The 17,405-nt window shown below is 37.1% G+C and overlaps 1 protein-coding gene across 1 annotated transcript in view; it reads left to right on the forward strand.

The window, feature by feature from the left end:
* Positions 1–17,405, forward strand: part of ME1 (malic enzyme 1) — a 182,782-nt gene that overhangs the window by 76,007 nt on the left and 89,370 nt on the right. The window contains exon 5 of the mRNA XM_042803644.1: positions 408–569. Coding sequence (XP_042659578.1) covers positions 408–569 — 162 coding nt within the window. The remainder of the gene's footprint in view (positions 1–407; positions 570–17,405) is intronic.

Genomic DNA, 17,405 nt, shown 5'->3' on the forward strand with positions numbered 1-17,405 from the left:
GTCCAGGGTTGTTCTTTTTTTGTGGATAGCTTCCTTTCCCTTCCTATTCTGTTTTCATACTGTTGACAGAAAAACGTAAGAGGGAACAATGCCAGTTCCCTGGTAATGTAATATTAAATACCTCTCTTGTGTATTCTTAAAAAGTTTTATATGAAAGTCCCATTTACAGTGAAGCAGGAGTCTAAAATACTGTAACGAAACCACAGTGAAATATAATAAAACAATTCTGGGTCTTTGTTTTATTTGTACCTGTTAGAATTTTGTTTCTACCTGTTAAAACTCAAACGATTTGTTTGTATCTGTTAGAATTTTTACATGAAAATTCAAAAATAATGGTAAGAAGATAATGGAATACTTAGTATGTAATAGTAAAGTGATTTTTACAGAGCTTTTATTTCTTCCTCCAGGCAATTGTGGTGACAGACGGAGAACGTATTCTTGGCCTTGGAGACCTTGGCTGTTATGGAATGGGAATCCCAGTAGGTAAACTGGCACTTTATACAGCATGCGGAGGAGTAAAACCTCATGAGTGTCTACCAGTGATGTTGGATGTGGGAACAGATAATGAGGTAAATCCTTTTCTGAGGTATAGTGAGTATTAGCTGTTTGAAGGGAACTATATAGAAGTTAAATTGTAAAAAGTTGTTTTTCTTTGTTATGATGCTGGCTTTGATTATGTGCAAACTAAAAAGTCCTATGGAAAAAGTCTCATCGTAATACACAGTGTAGATATACGCATGTTAATAATGCACAGTGTAGCCTGTTTTGTAAGGCTCAAGTAATTAAGGACGCTGTTGTCTGTTAAAATGTGCTGCATACATCGTACATGTTAAAAAATGGTATGAGGAATTAAATCTCAAGAAGAGAGACACAATAGAGTTAAAAATACAATTTAAGACAGCATTCTTTCTCTGCTTGTGCTGCAGAATTCCTCTGCAGTGATTTCAGATGTGAATTCTGACTGTGCCGCTCGTTTTGGTGAACAACTCGAAGCTATAGCCTGATCTGTGCTGGGAAAACATGTCTATGTACTTAAGTTGTACACTGACTTTAGGTATAGAAAGCACTGTAATGCTATAAATTTTCCAAAAATGAGGTCCTAGTGCTTCAAGTAAGTGGACCCTACCCTCTTTAACTTGACTTGCCATTTGTGTGAAGTGAAGATATTTAAAGTTGTTGAAAATTGGCTCTGTTATTTCCAGGGCTCTGGGGTTCTGATATTTCCAGTATATCCCAGGAATTCCTAGTTAATTACTTGGGGCCTGTTCTTCCTTTTTTTTTTTTTTTCTGAAAGAATACTTGAATTAGTGACTCTGAATGATGTCAAATTAAATATCACCAGCAAAATCATTATGCTTTAGCAAAAGTAAACAAATGTTTTACTATAAATGATGCAATTGTTAAACTTTGTATGATAAATGTGTCAGAGATTTATGTGTATTATAGCTAAATAAAGCATTCTTGTACCAGTAAATATAGCTAGGACTTCTAGATTGTTGTGTTGGGTGTGTGCATCTTCAGCTTTATACACACACCTCCACCCCTGCTCCACTGGGATAATTTAGCCAATACATCATGAAAGCATTACTGAACTGAGAAATAGCCTGCTACCCTCTCTCTGTCCCCCAAGAACTCCCTTCTGAAAGCAGAGAGACTTACTTGTGAGATATTTCTGAACACTGTAGCACATAGCCGTATCAAATCACATACAAGTCTCATTATCTATAAAAAGTTTTTATTCCTGGTTAGAGCAGCTGGGCCAGTTATCTATTACTGAATGTTTCTAGGCAGTTAATTGCATCAGCTGCTTCTGATACTGCAGTACGCTTTGCATTTTGCTTTTATGCTTGAGTTTCATTGTAATTTTTAATTTTTCATAGTGTATTATTTTCTTGAAAGATATCAAACTCTATATATTTATACACACACACTCACAAATAGAAAAACAAGTTTACCCATACCAGTAGCTCAACTTCCATGTCACCATTCTTGTGACTAAACAATGAGTTCAATGCATATGAAAGAGTGGCAAACCTAAAGTATTAAAAGATGCATAAAAATTGTGCAATCTGGGGTTTGTTGATGCTCTGAAATACCCTCTGATCAAGAGGATGCCTTTTGTTTAATTTTGGAATATAGGTTCTTATTTTAGGACCATACTATGAACGGCTTCGGTTTAGTTATACAGTGTGATTAGAGGCTGAGCGTGCTTTAGTCCCCAGCCAGCATGGTGGTCAACCATGTAGGACAAGACTGCTTCTGTCGGGGTGCTTTTCGTTCCTGCCTACATGTATATCCAGCTCAGACATGCACATGCTGCCTGACAGTCTAAAACCGCCAGATAAATTTACTGATGTAAGAGATCTTAAACAAAGTTTGAATGAATGGGAGGTTTGATAAAGAGTTATTATTGTATTATTGTTTTTTTTTTTTTTTTCAGTGCTGTAGCAAATGCAAGGAATTATATTAGCTTATGGCTCAGTGTCGTTTATGCTCATCTAGGTTTCTGCAGGAGTAAGGAGAAGTCAGCAGCATGAGAGAAATCAAGGCTGTGAATCATGGCTGGGTTATGATCAGTTCCAGAGGCAGCACAATTGCTCTTTCAGGATAGACTACACTTCAAAATGTAGAAGTTTGGTGTTTTTTTCCAGTGAGGCCTGGTTGCTCAGAGGTTTAAGCATTTGTCTAATAGCTGTAACAGGGAATGAGACCTCTGAATTCTGCTGTTGGGTTATGAACAGGTGTGACTCTCACTGGTGTCCCCCTTGTCTGAAGGGACTGCATGGGCCTGGTGATACTCATTAATTGGAGCTTGGTTGCTGTTCTCTGGCTATTTCAAAGTTAGGGGTCCTGGGGCACCAGACCCCTTAATTTCTTCCCTCTAACACCCTTCCTCTCCCCTAGCAGCACATGTCAGTTCCCTCTAACACTGATGTTTGTGTAACCAGGTGGTGTGAGCCACTGCAGAAAACTGAAATGGCTGAAAAGTGATCACATTTTGCTGTCTAAGCTTGGTTATATTAGGTCAAGCTGCTGTGGAATTGCACTGCAATTCCTTATCTTAAAATCTAAACCTCTTGCACAAATAACTGTATTTTTATGTTATATTTTCTTACTCTAGCCAGGATTTTCCATAATAAGACACAATAGAAATCACTCTCATAACTTGAGCACATATAAATAATAATAATGCTGAACATGTTTTTTGAAATGTGCAGATGTTTTCCATTTAGATTAGTTCCTTTTCCCGTTCTGTGGGGGCCTCTCTGCTTTAAAATGAGTTTTAAAAAATGTATTTTTGGCAACTGTAATGCAGTGGTGCACAACCTGCAAATTCTCTAGAAAGATTATATCTTACTCTAAAGCAGATTGCAAGAAAAACTTCACAAATTCTCATCCTGTACCGTTTTGTTGTGTGCAAGACCCAAAGCAGTAACTCTGAGGAGCAACTCACTCAAGTTCTAAGGATTATTAAAAGCCTTCTTACTGTTAGTTTTAGCAGAGGTGTTTTTAGCTGGGGTATTATGCTACTACTCATAAAACCATAAACCAAGGAAAAAGAAGCAAGTAAAGCATTTTTATACAATTGCCTAGATAATAAGCAAAAGAAATGGAAACTGCTTACTTATGAATAAAAATTGACCTAGTAGAAACACTCGCATGACCAAACTATTAAATTACTCCGTGTAATCAGTGTGGGACTGAGTGTCCAAAAGAAGTGCGGTTGACCACTGCCAAAAATAATATGCCTATTTCACAAATCGTTGACAAATTGGAGGCAAGTAGGTGCTGATATGTGTTTATCCAAAGCATTTAAAACATTATTTGGAGTATTAGTTATTTACTACAAACCATAACAATCTCACTGGAAGTTGTGCCTTACCCAGGAGCCATGTATTTTTCAGGTGTGAGGATGGTGCTTCTCAGGTGGGATTTCAATCGAAATAAAACATACTCAGGCACCAGTCTCAGTACTGATATGAAAATGTTGTTGGAAATCCTGGAGTGATGTGATTTCTGGATTCTGAACATTCATCTAACGTTATAGAGATATATGTTAATCACCTTGAAATGGTTAAAGAAACAGACTGCAGAAGAAAAAGGAATCGTCAAGGTACATGCAACTACAACTTAACGGACACCTACATAAAACATGTTTTACACTCAGCACTGTAAGTGGAATAGTTTAAGGATGATAGAAATAATCAAGCTGAATCAAGGGAAAACATTTAAACATTAAAATGTGAATGATGACTGTTTGCTACTTAAAACATGTTATTAAACTTGCACAAAAGAAAAAATGTTGAGGCAAGCCTGGCTTACAGGGATGTGAAAACTGGTGGTTTAAAAAAAAAGAAAAAACAAAACCAAAAAGAAACAACAAAACCCAATAATAGAAACCAAGTTCAGAAACTGGCTTTGAAGGCAATAAAAAAAGGAAAAGACACTAAAGAAAAGAAACTTAATTCGTATTAATTATGAGCAGTAAAAATGAGATTTTCTGTTGTGTCTGGTGATTTACCTTAATGGTGGTACTTGTAGAAGTATTAGATTGACAGTATAAATATGGTAGATATTTTAAAAGTGCCAGTTTTATCTATCTTGCTGAGAAATCTTAATTTCAATTTTATTAACAGCAAATGATTATGTTAAACAAAAGCTTTAAAAATTCATCAAGAACCTTAAATGAGAATGTCCAACTAATGCTTTGGCAAATTCTTTAAAAAAAATCTGATAGAAGCTTTCTGGACCATTTTGGGCTGGGTAGAGAGGAAGTACTAGGGTTTTTTAATTATATCTGGTCTGAATTGAGAAGTTCAGGAAGATTGGATTAAAGTTAAGGTTCTTATTTAAAATTCAGTAGTCCTGGTTGCTGTAACCTTAGGTAAAGAATTGAGTAAAGTAGGAAAGTCTGAGTGATCAAGAATTGAGGGTAAAATAACTATTGATGATTAGCATGGGCTGATTAAAAACAAATTTAAGCTAATGTTAAGATGAGTTTACAGATTTTTAGTTGGCTCTTATTTTTTGCCTTCAGTAACACATTTGAATTCATACTGTTCCTTCTAAGAAACTGGACCAATGGAAAAACAAAGCAGGCCTCCTGTGTTACTAGAGAAAAGGCGATTTAAAACATATACTTCTGTGAGTAATAATAATAAAATAGTTGTGGGTTTATGGTTTTATTTCAGGTTTTTTTTTTTTCAGCTCTGCAATGTTTAATAACTTTATCAATGACTTAGAAGCAATATTTTTAGTGTCCAAGGGTCATAGATGAGACACGGTTTAGTTAAAGTACTAGTATACAGCCAGAACAGGAATGGAATCTGGGAAGACTGATGGCTTGTGTCATATAGAAGTCAAACCACTGGTGAAAGGGTTTCTTCTGACCATAAAATTCTTAATCTAATAATGGATGGTTAACAGAGGAATGAGAACTGTGTTTATTTGGTACCTTACAAGAGAAGCTGTGACAAGTTCAGGGCTGCCAGAGCAATCTTGGAATGACTGCATGTGTAAATTCAGTACTGGCAATGGCCAGTTGTGGGAACTTTGGAAAGATTAATTGTGTATTAGCATTTAAATATAAACAATTAACCATAAATTTCAGCTTAGGTAGAAAGCATTCAACTCTTTTAAACAGTACTTTCACACAACACGGAAAAGCCAAGACAGCTGGTATTGGAAGAACATTTTACATAGGCAGTTTCTAGCAGAAGGCATCTCTGTGTTCTGGAGGCAGTTCTTTGAGAGCTGGGACAATGGCCACATGCCAGCCATCAGGATTGCTCATGTGTCAGCAGTCAATCCAGGTGCAGCCATGATGGCTTCAAAGAAGCTGGACACCCAAACATTCTCTTGCCCTGGGTAGACATAATTGAATAGCTGTCTGGTCATAGATAAATGCCATATATATATATATATGGAATTAATTTGTGTCATCTACCTGGACTTGTGCAAAGCTTGACACTGTCCTGCATGACATCCTTGTCTCTAAATTGGAGAGACATGGATTTGATGGATGGACCGCTCAGTGGATAAGGAATTACCTGGATGGTCACACTCAAAAAGTTGCAGTCAATGGCTCAATGTCCGAGTGGAGTGCAGTGATGAGTGGCGTTCCTCAGGGGTCAGTGTTGGGACCAACACTATTTAACATTTTTGTTGGTGGCATGGACGGTGGGATTGAGTGTGCCCTCAGCAAGTTCACCAACAACACTAAGCTGTGTGGTGCAGTTGACAAGTTGGAGGGAAGGGCTGGCATCCAGAGGGACCTGGATAGGCTTGAGAGGTGGGCCTGTGAAAATGTCATGAAGTTCAACAAGGCCAAGTGCAAGGTCCTGCACATGGATGCACACAGCACACAGGCTGGGCGATGAGTGGATTGAGAGCCGCCCTGCAGAGAAGGACTTGGGGATACTGGTGGATGGAAAACTGAATATAAGCCAGCAATGTTCACTTGCTGCCCAGAAAACCAACTGTATCCTAGGCTGCATCAAGAAAAGCATGGCCAGCAGGTCGAGGGAGGTGATTCTCCCCCTCTACTCTATTCTCATGAGACCCCACCTGGAGTCCTGTGTCCAGCTCTGAGGCCCCCAGTATAAAAAAGACATGGACCTGCTCAAGTGGATCCAGAGGAGGCCACAAAGATGATCAGGGGGCTGGAGCACCTCCCCTGTGAGGCCAGGCTGAGAGAGTTGGGGTTGTTCAGCCTGGAGAAGAGAAGGCTCTAGGGAGACCTTACAGTGGCCTTGCAGTACTTAAAGGGGGCTACAGGAAAGATGGGGAGGGACTCTTGATCAGGGAGGGTAGGGCTAGAATGAGGGGAAAGGGTTTTAAACTGAAAGAGCGTTGATTTAGTTTAGCTATAAGGAAGGAATTCTTTCCTGTGAGGGTGGTGAGGCACTGGCCCAGGGTGCCCAGAGCAGCTGTGGCTGCCCCCTCCCTGGAAGGGTTCAAGGCCAGGTTGGACGGGGCTTGGAGCACCCTGGGCTGGTGGAAGTTGGAACTAAGCGACCTTTAAGGTCCCTTCCAACCCAAATGATTCTACGATTCTGTGATTCTGTAATGTACCGATTAATCATAAGAGTCAGGTCACTTTTTGCAAATGTGTATCTGAAGCCATTTGTTATTTGTATAACTGTCAAATACAGACATGTAAGTACTGAGCAGTGCACAAGAGAGAGAAAGACACAGGGCAGCTGCTAGGACAGCTACTCCTCCTTCATGTGCCACACTTCAGGGACTTGTGGGCTGCTATTCCAAGTTATTTCTTGCATGCTTACTTAGGAATATTTTTTTTCCCCCTTAATTTACTAGAAATATTTAAATACAGGAATGTGGCAGTTCTCACAGTTGCCCTAAAAAGGTCAATGAGCATGACTGGGCTGGCAGTTCTGACTGTTCTGGAGGAATGACAGGCATCCATGATGGAAGACTGAATCCAGAAAAATTGAGGTACAAATTCAAGCTCAGTTCTTTAACTTCTGCTAGTTAGCTTTCTGCATTTTCCCAAATTACTTACAGCTCTTGTAAGAACTGGTACCAGCCATCCAAGGTTGATGTTCTTGAAAAATACCTACCTATGCACGTGCAAATGGAAACTGTTGAGAAAACAGAAAAAAGCATGCTTTTATTATTCATATTCCAACCTAAATAGATACCTGGACAGAATAAAGCTGAGTATAGAGGAAACCTGCAATTTCATATTTTATCAATCTAAGGATATAAATGTATCAAACAAATCATGTAAGTTGTGTACAATTGTAGGGATTTCTAAATACAAGACAGTCAATGTTGGTATTCATATGTAGATGAGAGACACTTTTACTCAGTTGTTTGTGTAATAAGTGTATTATGGAATGGTTATGCTCTCTGATTTTAAAAAGGTACTTTTGCCTTCCCTTTGAATGATGGTTGTTCAAACTAGAGACAGGATTTCAGTGATAGTTTTACCATACAATATTAGTAGCATTTCCTGAACTCTATGAATAGAGATTGCTCCTGTCTATATAAAAAGAATCTACTTTTGTATCTGGTGCATATATGGCAATCTCATTTCCAGGTTACATTCTCAGTGCGTTCCCTAGTAGTTTTGGGTATTTCTGAAACAGAAATGACACTATGTGTGATCAAAACAAGACATTTCTAGATACACAGCTTTTCATTTAGCTATGTTAAAATGTCACTCACCAAATGAACCTAGTCGACTGAGAGAGGCTTTTTTCCATGTTCCACAAAACCTAGGCCAGGGAAGGTGCTGAAAGATAATGCAGTGGCCCTATGGTGCTGAATTTCAGACATGAAAGTTTGTAAAACTATTGATGGAGTCAATCTTCTGTGTTTTTTTGTGTTATTCAGCTACTGACTGTCTATGCCATTCCGGTAGTAATAGGCAATTGCACTCTCCTTCACAAATTAAGTTCTCTTGTACAAGTGAAATTTTTTTTCCCCTTAAGATCTTGGTGCTATATCCTTCCCTGGTAGTACACTGCCAGCACTTGAACAGAGGAGAAAATACATGGATATTCTGTTTTCCTCCCCTTTCCCCACTTCCAGTTGGCAAGAAAATATTGTGGTAGGATATTACTTTTCCTAGGGTCTATGTCATGAGTAATTTTTTCTTTTCTCTTTTCAGTCTTCAGAAGTACTGAAAAGTAATGTAATTTCTGAATTACAATTCTGTCTAGCCCATTGTGCAGAAGAAAAAAAAAAACATATTTTTTTAATTTGTGGGAATTTGTAGTCTCCTTTTAAATCTATTCAGTTATTTGGAGTGGACTGAATATGTGTTAGAGGAGGGAATGGACAAGTACAATCTGTTTTTATAGATGTGTCATCTAAAACTGGGAGGCTTTAGAGTCCTCTTTCCAGTGTGTGTCAGAAGACTCCACCTCTAAACTAAATATGGCATCACCCATTGCTCCTAAACATGCTTTATTTAAACAACAAGGACACCTGAAACAGTGCCAACATTCATATTACACTTGCAAACCTACAGAATATGCTGGGGAAGGGATGGTACTTACGAGAGCCACCATTTCCCCTCAGTGCAGGGGCCGTTGGGTGATGTGCTTGAATGAATCACAAGTATCTGACAGATTATGTTTTTCAGTAATTTTTTGAGTGCTTTCCTTTTCTTGCTCTTTAATGTTCTTTTAGTGAATAGTTACAATATGTCTAGTAATACATTCTCAACTTGAAAGTTTCAGAAGTTATTTTGACTCAGTGTTTTAACTCAGATGTATCGAGAATTTGTAAGCATAATAATAAATCTGGATTTTCCATTTGAATGTTTCTGCTGCACACTGCTGATTTGTTACTGACACGTCATATTCAGTCTTCATAACTTGTAGCTCGCTTTTCTGTCCAAAAATATTATTTTACATTAGTTTGTTATGCAAATTCTAACTTTCTGTTTCTCAGGTGTTGAGTCTTGTAAGCTCACCAGGTTGGATTGTCAGTAGAACACTTAGAAAGTAGTAAAATAGATGAGGAAGAGTAAATGAAATCACAAACTTTAGGCAACAGACAAGAAATTATATTAAATAAGCTTGCTTCAAGGGAAACGTCAAATAAATTGAAAAGTAAAGGTTTGTGTATGTGATCTCGTGGTGTATTGTATATCCAAAGCAATAGCCTGTCAAGTCTGGTCTACTCTTAGAAGGAAATATTGATCAAAATTGCTAAATTTTATCAGATTGAGAGGATAGTTTGCACAGGTTTTTATACATGCTATTCAATGTACAGTTATTTTAAAATGACTGTAACATGGTGACAAAAAATATTTACTATTTATCATGAATCATCTACTTTTTAATATAAAAGTTCAATTGCTGCCAGAAATGCTCCAGATTCTGGATAATAGTTTTTAGATGGCATATTCAATGGAGGACATAGTTAATCGTGCAGTTATGAAGTATACATACTGGAAAGGTAATTAATGAAAAATTGAAGGAAAACACCTGTATTAGATTTAAATATTCAAATGGGGTGGCATTATTACAGAGGAGATTTTATTTTATTTTTATTATTACAGAATAGTTTTAGCCATTAGTGCTTTATCCAGTGCACATTAGAAGCATATCATTGACAAATGCTATCATCCCTCAGGTCTTCTTTGGGCTTTTATACATATAATAATTTTTATATTTTCTTCATGTGTATTTAAAATTTCATGTTGGTCTTTGTAAGCCATATGTTATTACTGCTGTTTTTGTCTTATGAATATTTTCATAGCCTGAATAGTTTTCTGTTTATTGTAGACGTAAGGCGAGTATTTCTCAGGATATGATAAACTGTATTTTATTTTTGCCTTAGAGTAATCATAGAATTGTTTGGGTTGGAAGGAACCTTAAAGATCACCTAGATCCAACCCCCCTGCCATGGGCAGGGACACCTACCACTGGCTCAGGTTGTTCCAAGCCCTGTCCAGCCTGGCCTTGAACCCTTCCAGGGAGGGGGCAGCCACAGCTGCTCTGAGCAACCTGTGCCAGTGCCTCACCACCCTCACAGGGAAGAATTTCCTCCTTATATCTAATGTAAATCTACAGTATATATGATGAAAGGAGGAATGAAGTAATATAGAATTCTTCTGTGATTATTTATCTTTATTTCAATATTCATAGTAAATGCTAGTTATTCCCATCTCAATCTAACCATAGGTGCATATTCAGACTTGGTAGTCATTTGTGTGGACGTGCTTGTACACACAAAATGTCCGTTACATCATACACAGAGTTAATATAGCTGGGCTGTAAGAAAATTCTGTATTTTCACAGGGCCCTGTCATCAACCAAAATGGTAAATCATAACTGGATAGAGAGGCCTGTATTGCACAGAATATTCCATATTTTGGAATACTGTTGTTTTACTTGGAAACCACATTTCCTGTTTTAATCTTGTTAAATGTGTCAGTCTGGATGGTAGCTTGCATCTGACTTCTGTCTGTGCTTTTTTTTCTCCATATGCTTCTTTACCTTCTGTCCAGATTTATTCTGAGAGCTATAATCAATTTTCACAGACTCTTTTTTCCCCAAACATATCCAATGTGATGTGTGCAGGCGTGCTCACTGACAAGATGCATCAAGTAGTGCTTATGGAGAGTAACAGATGATAACTGCAAGAAATTAAAAAAAGAAAAGGGCATAAAAGCTTCCTAGCCAAACAGTTGCTGTCTTTAGTCTTAGGAAAGGAAAACGGCTCGTTGTTCTCTGTTGGCTTTTCTCCTTGAGTCAGTAAAAGCTCAAAGTCCTGCTGAGGTGGACCTCAGCTTTGAGCAAATTCCAAGGAAACTGATGTTAGCAGTTAACGTTATCTGTTAAGTAGCCTTAAAGATACAGTCCAGTAACATTCAAAGAGACTTCTTGCATCATGATTTTCTTGGAAGAAATCAGAAAGTAATTTGATGATGTTGTGTTTTACACAACTATTTTAATTAGTTTCAGGAGTGGATGTTGCTGTATTTCAGAATTCACTTCACTTCTGCAATTAAAAATTTAAGAATCAAGTATTCATTTTTTGCTGAATACTCAATAAATTTCCTAATTTATACTTTCAAATATATCCTCAAAACTGCATCCCGCTTTGATCAGGAGGGTTTTTACCCTCTATGGCCTAAAACCCTTGTCTGAAAATGGCTGCAGCATGTTGTTGGGATGAGGTTCCAGGGAGGGAATCTTGAGAGTCTAAATTTACCCAAGATACTGAGGTTTCCAGTTTGTTTCAGTATTTTATAGACTGTCATTTGAAGAATCTTTGAGTTGGTCTTCTGTTTCATTCATAGTCTTCTGCAATTATTTTTTTTTTAATTACTATTTCTTCTATGTCTTCTGCCTTGACATGTATTTCCTTGGTTATATTAAACCTGCAGTAGAAGACTGTGTATAAATGTCTTGTGCTTCCTAAGGGATATATTCTACCAATCGTGTATTGAGAGCTGAAATACAAAACATTGCCTACCCCTTTATGAAATAATTGTGTACAAAGGGGAACAGTGTTTCCCACTGTATTTAGAGCTGTTAACTGTTTTGACTTACTTGCAAATGTACATTACTTGCTATTTTTTAACATGGTGTTCCCAGGGGAATGTATTACATCACCTCCCTGGTTTTCATTTAGATGCTTTTCTCATATTTTCTTAGGCGTAGCTCAGCACCTATGAGTACCAGAAGTTTTACCAATAAAACCCAAATATAAATGGGCTTGGCTTTTAAACATTTATTCTCTTTAAGTATTTTTCTCAGTTTCATAATATGTATGCTATCAGCATTTTGTTTAATGCTGCATTCACTTGTAATGGGCTTTGATCTTTAAGAGTAGAAAGATATTCTGTGTTTACCTTCCTACTATTATAATGTTCATCTCCTTTTTCCCTAATATGCAGATAAAAAATACCTTGATGAACGTTTCCTTTCAGTAGGAAAAATCTTACAGTCCTTCTTAAATAAATTAAAAAAACAACTAAGTGAAGTCTTTTTTTTTTTTTTTTCACCAGGGGCTTACTGCTGTCATTGTACAAAAAAAGATTACTGCAATTTTTAAAACTCATCCAAGTGTTCTAGTACAGTTAAGTTAAAAGAGACTTTCAAGTTCGTATTATCTTTTTAATATACAAGTTGTATAAAATAATATATTATTATATATTTCAGTGCCAGATTTACATCCATCACCCTATATTACCTCTGTTTAAAGTCCTCTTATACTTTCATAAAATACTAGAGATTGGTGCTTGTAATCTTCTTGTAACCATTCAGCCTTTCTACGTTGCCTGTGTACTAAACCCAAATCTAGACTTTCCTAGTATACCCACATAGGCAGCAATATTTTTGCTTGTTCTTTTTTATCTTTCCTATACTTAAGATTCAATGGAATGGACAATTATAATCTTGTGCTTGAATTATTAGTCTTGAGAATCTGGGGTGCTGTCACCAAACTAGGTAGGTTCACTGTGACTGAGAAAGAGACGTGGAGCTTGAGAGTCATCTGAGCCTGAGCTAATCATCATTGGCTAATTTTATGAAGAGGAGCAGATGCTGCTTCTTGTAGAGTAGCTGTCTCAAATGCATCAGATGAATTGTATTTTAAAACTTACCTTTTTTTGTCTGCTGACTATAAAAAGATCTTAGACTAGATTAGATATTGAAATATCCAGCATAGGTTCTTAAATTAGATAACATGAATTCACACTCTGTTTGCACTTCATTTACCTCTCTCTGTTTCTGACATGTTGTTGCTGTATGGCTCAGGAGGCTTCTACAGAGGCTAAAACTTGTTTTTGAACTTATGTCAACCTCTTATTAATCCAACTCTTTGTGTCTTTGAGAAATGCCGTTCTACTGCTTAGTGCTTGAGGAGACCTCAGCAGTCGTCTGTTACTTTTGATCTATTGTCATCCTTTAAGCTTTGCCATTTTGGCTAGGTATATATGGTATTCTTTTTCTGGGACTGTTCATTTATTGTTATGAAATATGCTATTTATAAATAGTTCTTTTGTGAAATATTCTATTTTGTTAGAGCATGGAAAAATGTGATGAAGCCAGGCGGTGCCTCAGATTTTCACATTTACCAAACAGCATATCGACAATGATTTTTAAGACCTGAGAAGTTGAAGTGAGGAGGGTTTTAGCAAAAAGAACATAAAGGGTGACATGGGATTTAAGTCTTGGTTTCAGCTGACATTAGAAAGAATGAGCTGTATACCAAAGTTACTGGCAATTCTGTCAGTAGATTTTATTTCTTTTACTTCACTTTTCAGCACAAGTGGTTCTATAAAAGAAGACAGAAATGAATATCTGGAAATGCTTATTTTGGATAGCATGCATGAATATCCATAGACCAAACTGATGGCAGACTTAATTTCAAGATATGTTACACATTTCCAACTCTTCATACTCAGAAGACAGTGACAGATAGTGTTTGTTTTGGTTGGCTTCCATTCTTTCTGAAATAGTAACCACTAGCTATCTGCCTCCTCAGCAATTTGACAGGCAGTGGAGAAGACAAGAGAGGGAATGAGCCATAAATATAGCCATTATCACAAAAGGCGGGATAAGATGCATCATTTGTGCCTCCAAAGAAGTCTGTGACTGGGACAATATGTGTTGCCTGTTGACTGTAAAGGTGCTCTTACAAATGTTGGCCTTGAACTAGCAGGTCTACTTGTGCACAGAACTACTTTTCCACTTTTCCCTCTGGTGCTAGGACAGACATTTAGTCAACAGCTGAGATGCCAGAGCTGAAATAATATCACCAGACTTGTTTAATAATTGCTACTAAGTCAAAGGGACATTGTTTATGTGACTTGTTTATGCTGGAAGAGGCCCAACCCGTTTGGCTGAGTGTTGGCACAGAAGACAGGGATGTCAGGGTCAAAGATGACTTGATGAAGGACCATGTGGGAGTAGTTTATAGAGGTAAATGAAATAAATAGACATGCTTAATAAAACTGAGAAGAGGCTGCTACAAGTGATGGAGATTTATAGTTAGATGTGAATGAAGAAAAATCAAAATATCAGAACCGTTGATATAGAACTGACATGTGCTGATAATATAAACCAAGATTTTCAGTTTTATAGATGGTGTATCTGCTGATATGTTAAAATTCTGTTCAATTAACTATGTGATGGATTCAAGACATACACTGTATGCTGTCAAAACGTGTGAGCTGATACAATATTAGCAAAATTATTTTTATTATTAGAATATAAAAGATGAATGAAAATGAGATCAAAACTTTTTTTTTTTTAAGTTTATGTTATCATTGTCTTTTACCAGATGAAGTAAAATCAGTAAGATGGCATTCTTCTGAATATTATTACTTAATAGCAAAACTTTACTGATGTCCCCTCTAAAAGAGTAGTTTTTGCTCTTCTTTGATTCACTTTGGTGGTGGTGGTTTGTTGTCTGATTTTTTAATTTGATTTTTTTATTTTTTTTGTCTGGTTTTGAAAGCTGGACCGCTCCTTGTATTCAGGCATTTCAGCTGCCTGTCCTAAACAAAATTTGGAAATATCAGTGAATGAAAATAAAGGGAGAGATGCGTCTTAGTTGCTTTGCAGAAATGGTGTAGGAAAGTTTGATTTATTCAAAGTGTTTGAACCACCTCAAGCAGTTATATCTTCTCATACTCTCCTGATTCAGCTGAGGAAGGTAATTTATTAAGATAGCTACACCCCTGGTAACTTTGCAGAAAGAAAATAAAGTAAAAATAGCTTCTATAAAAAGTTTCATTGAGACTAAACTTGGTTTTAGGTACTACGTAAGCTCCTGTGGGTACTATTTTGGCCCTTCTTAAGCATTATTGTTTGGCTACCTTCTGTGACATATTATAAGCACTTACAGCTGGACCCTCAAGTAGGTACATTCTTTCAGCTTTTTGGGGCAGACATCTGCGTCTTCCCTCATGTTTTTGGAAGCAATAAGCTTTGGATGCTTGGTTGTGGTAGTCTATTTCTTCTTCCAGTTCCTGTTATCCATCAGCTGTATTTCAAAATATAATATGGAATATGGAAGGTATTGTTAAATGTTCCTTGATGTGAAGCGGGACATGTGGATTAAGATTTTAGCCATTTAGTTGCTGGAGTTCATGAAGAAGAAATGATAATCATTAACTGTATGGGGGCCGTTGAAGGTCAGTTGTGTAGAGAGCTTAATGGTTGGTCTGAACATTTTCTGGGATTCATTAAAAGCTTTTATAGAAAGTAGGTGTCAGGTTCAGCACAGGAGATTTCTTGTTACAAGGTCTGAAAATGATAAGAATAAAATACAAAAGACTTGTCAGGTTTCTTTGGTTTCTAATTATCATTTCTGTGTTAAAATATTAATGATTGTATGCAGCATAATCTGCTGAAGTCCTAAATGATGTCAGATTCTTCAGGACTATTGTTTTTTCAATAGGCAAATGATTACATTTTTCAAGAAACGCCACTGGCATGCAGACAACCCTTTGTTTTCAGTTTTACTATATAAAAGCTATACATTCTAAAATTGTGTCTGATTAAATGTTGCTCCAAACCCATGCTTCTGAGCATCTTCCAAGTTCCAACTCAAATTACAGGCATTTGTGGAATTGGCATTGTCCCTATCCCTGCAAACGAATGTCTACATAAGGAGAGTTCTCTGAGACCGTTAAACGTAATACAGGGTATTTACCTTGCTGTTTATTTTATTTTTCTTAAAATACACAATTAATTAGGTCTCTCTGATCTTACTAATTCAGCTAGACATGGTTCTGGCAGCGGATCATGTGATGCATGCTAGCCTGCATTAGTGCAACAGTACCACCTTAGACATTGTGGTGATGCTCTTTTTTTGTGAAAATCATTTGTAACCTCCTGAGGAGGAGGCAGAAAGCAGTATTCAGTGGAACTGATATACTATGTCTAAGGAAGAGATGAAAATTTGTAGGGAGAGAAGCAGCCTGTTGTCTGATCTCTGTTAGTGGGAAACTACACTTTTCAGGGCTTGCCAGAATTGCCCAGAATGGAGTTTTCTCATGACTGGTTAGGACTAGTGACTCCTCCTCCTAAGGGCTTCCTCAGCCCAGGACATCTTTCAGCCACTCTTAACTTTATCCTGTTACATGAGAGATGAGGGTTTTTTTCTGTAATTTAATTTATAAAGCTCTTTTGAAAAATAATTGTCAAGCTGAGGAACTGGGAGAGTTTTTTAGCTTAGTTGCACAACCAGAAAATACACATTGAAATAATACCTGTAACTATTTATATGCAATCACATATTTTTGTCTGGGGAGAAGGCAGCAGGTTATAACCAGATGATGAGGAAGAAGAGTTAGAAAACCTCTGGTGAACTTTACTTAAATTTATCTAGGGTCCTTCAAACAATAAACAAGGATGAAATAAAAATTTCATGGAGGTTTTGTTCTGGCTGTCCCTACAAAACTTTCACACATCTTCTGGGAGATGTAAATTCGGCATTTTTAAGAGTTGTACAGTAAAGAGCAAATGAAGTGACCACTGAAGTGTGTTATTGTAGATACATTGCCTGTCTCCACTTGGTGCTCATTCTCATAATACAGCTGCCTCTGTGTTCCACCCATGGTGACAGTGACCTGTTTGTACAAAGCATGCCATTATTTTCAGATTGGCACAAATCACACAGAAAATTGATATTTCTATGCTTTTTCTTTGGTACAAATCAGGGAAATTCCAAGATTAGAAATTGTTTCCCCTCCCTCCTGGTAATCAAGTGCCTTAATAATGACCTGCTTGGCACAGCTGCTACTTGTAGAAGTTAAGTGTAGATTTAAAAGAAGGACCTGATGCATTCAGGTGATGGTGGTGGTACACAAGCATGGCACTAGGAAAAGGACTCTAGGGCTAGAAACATCAGCCTAACAAGGACTTCATGATTTTAGTTTTGAAGCCAAGTTTCAGCTGACAGAA

This window comes from Tyto alba, unplaced genomic scaffold, assembly GCF_018691265.1.
Source record: "Tyto alba isolate M040663 unplaced genomic scaffold, T.alba_DEE_v4.0 Super-Scaffold_40, whole genome shotgun sequence".
NCBI lineage: Eukaryota > Metazoa > Chordata > Aves > Strigiformes > Tytonidae > Tyto > Tyto alba.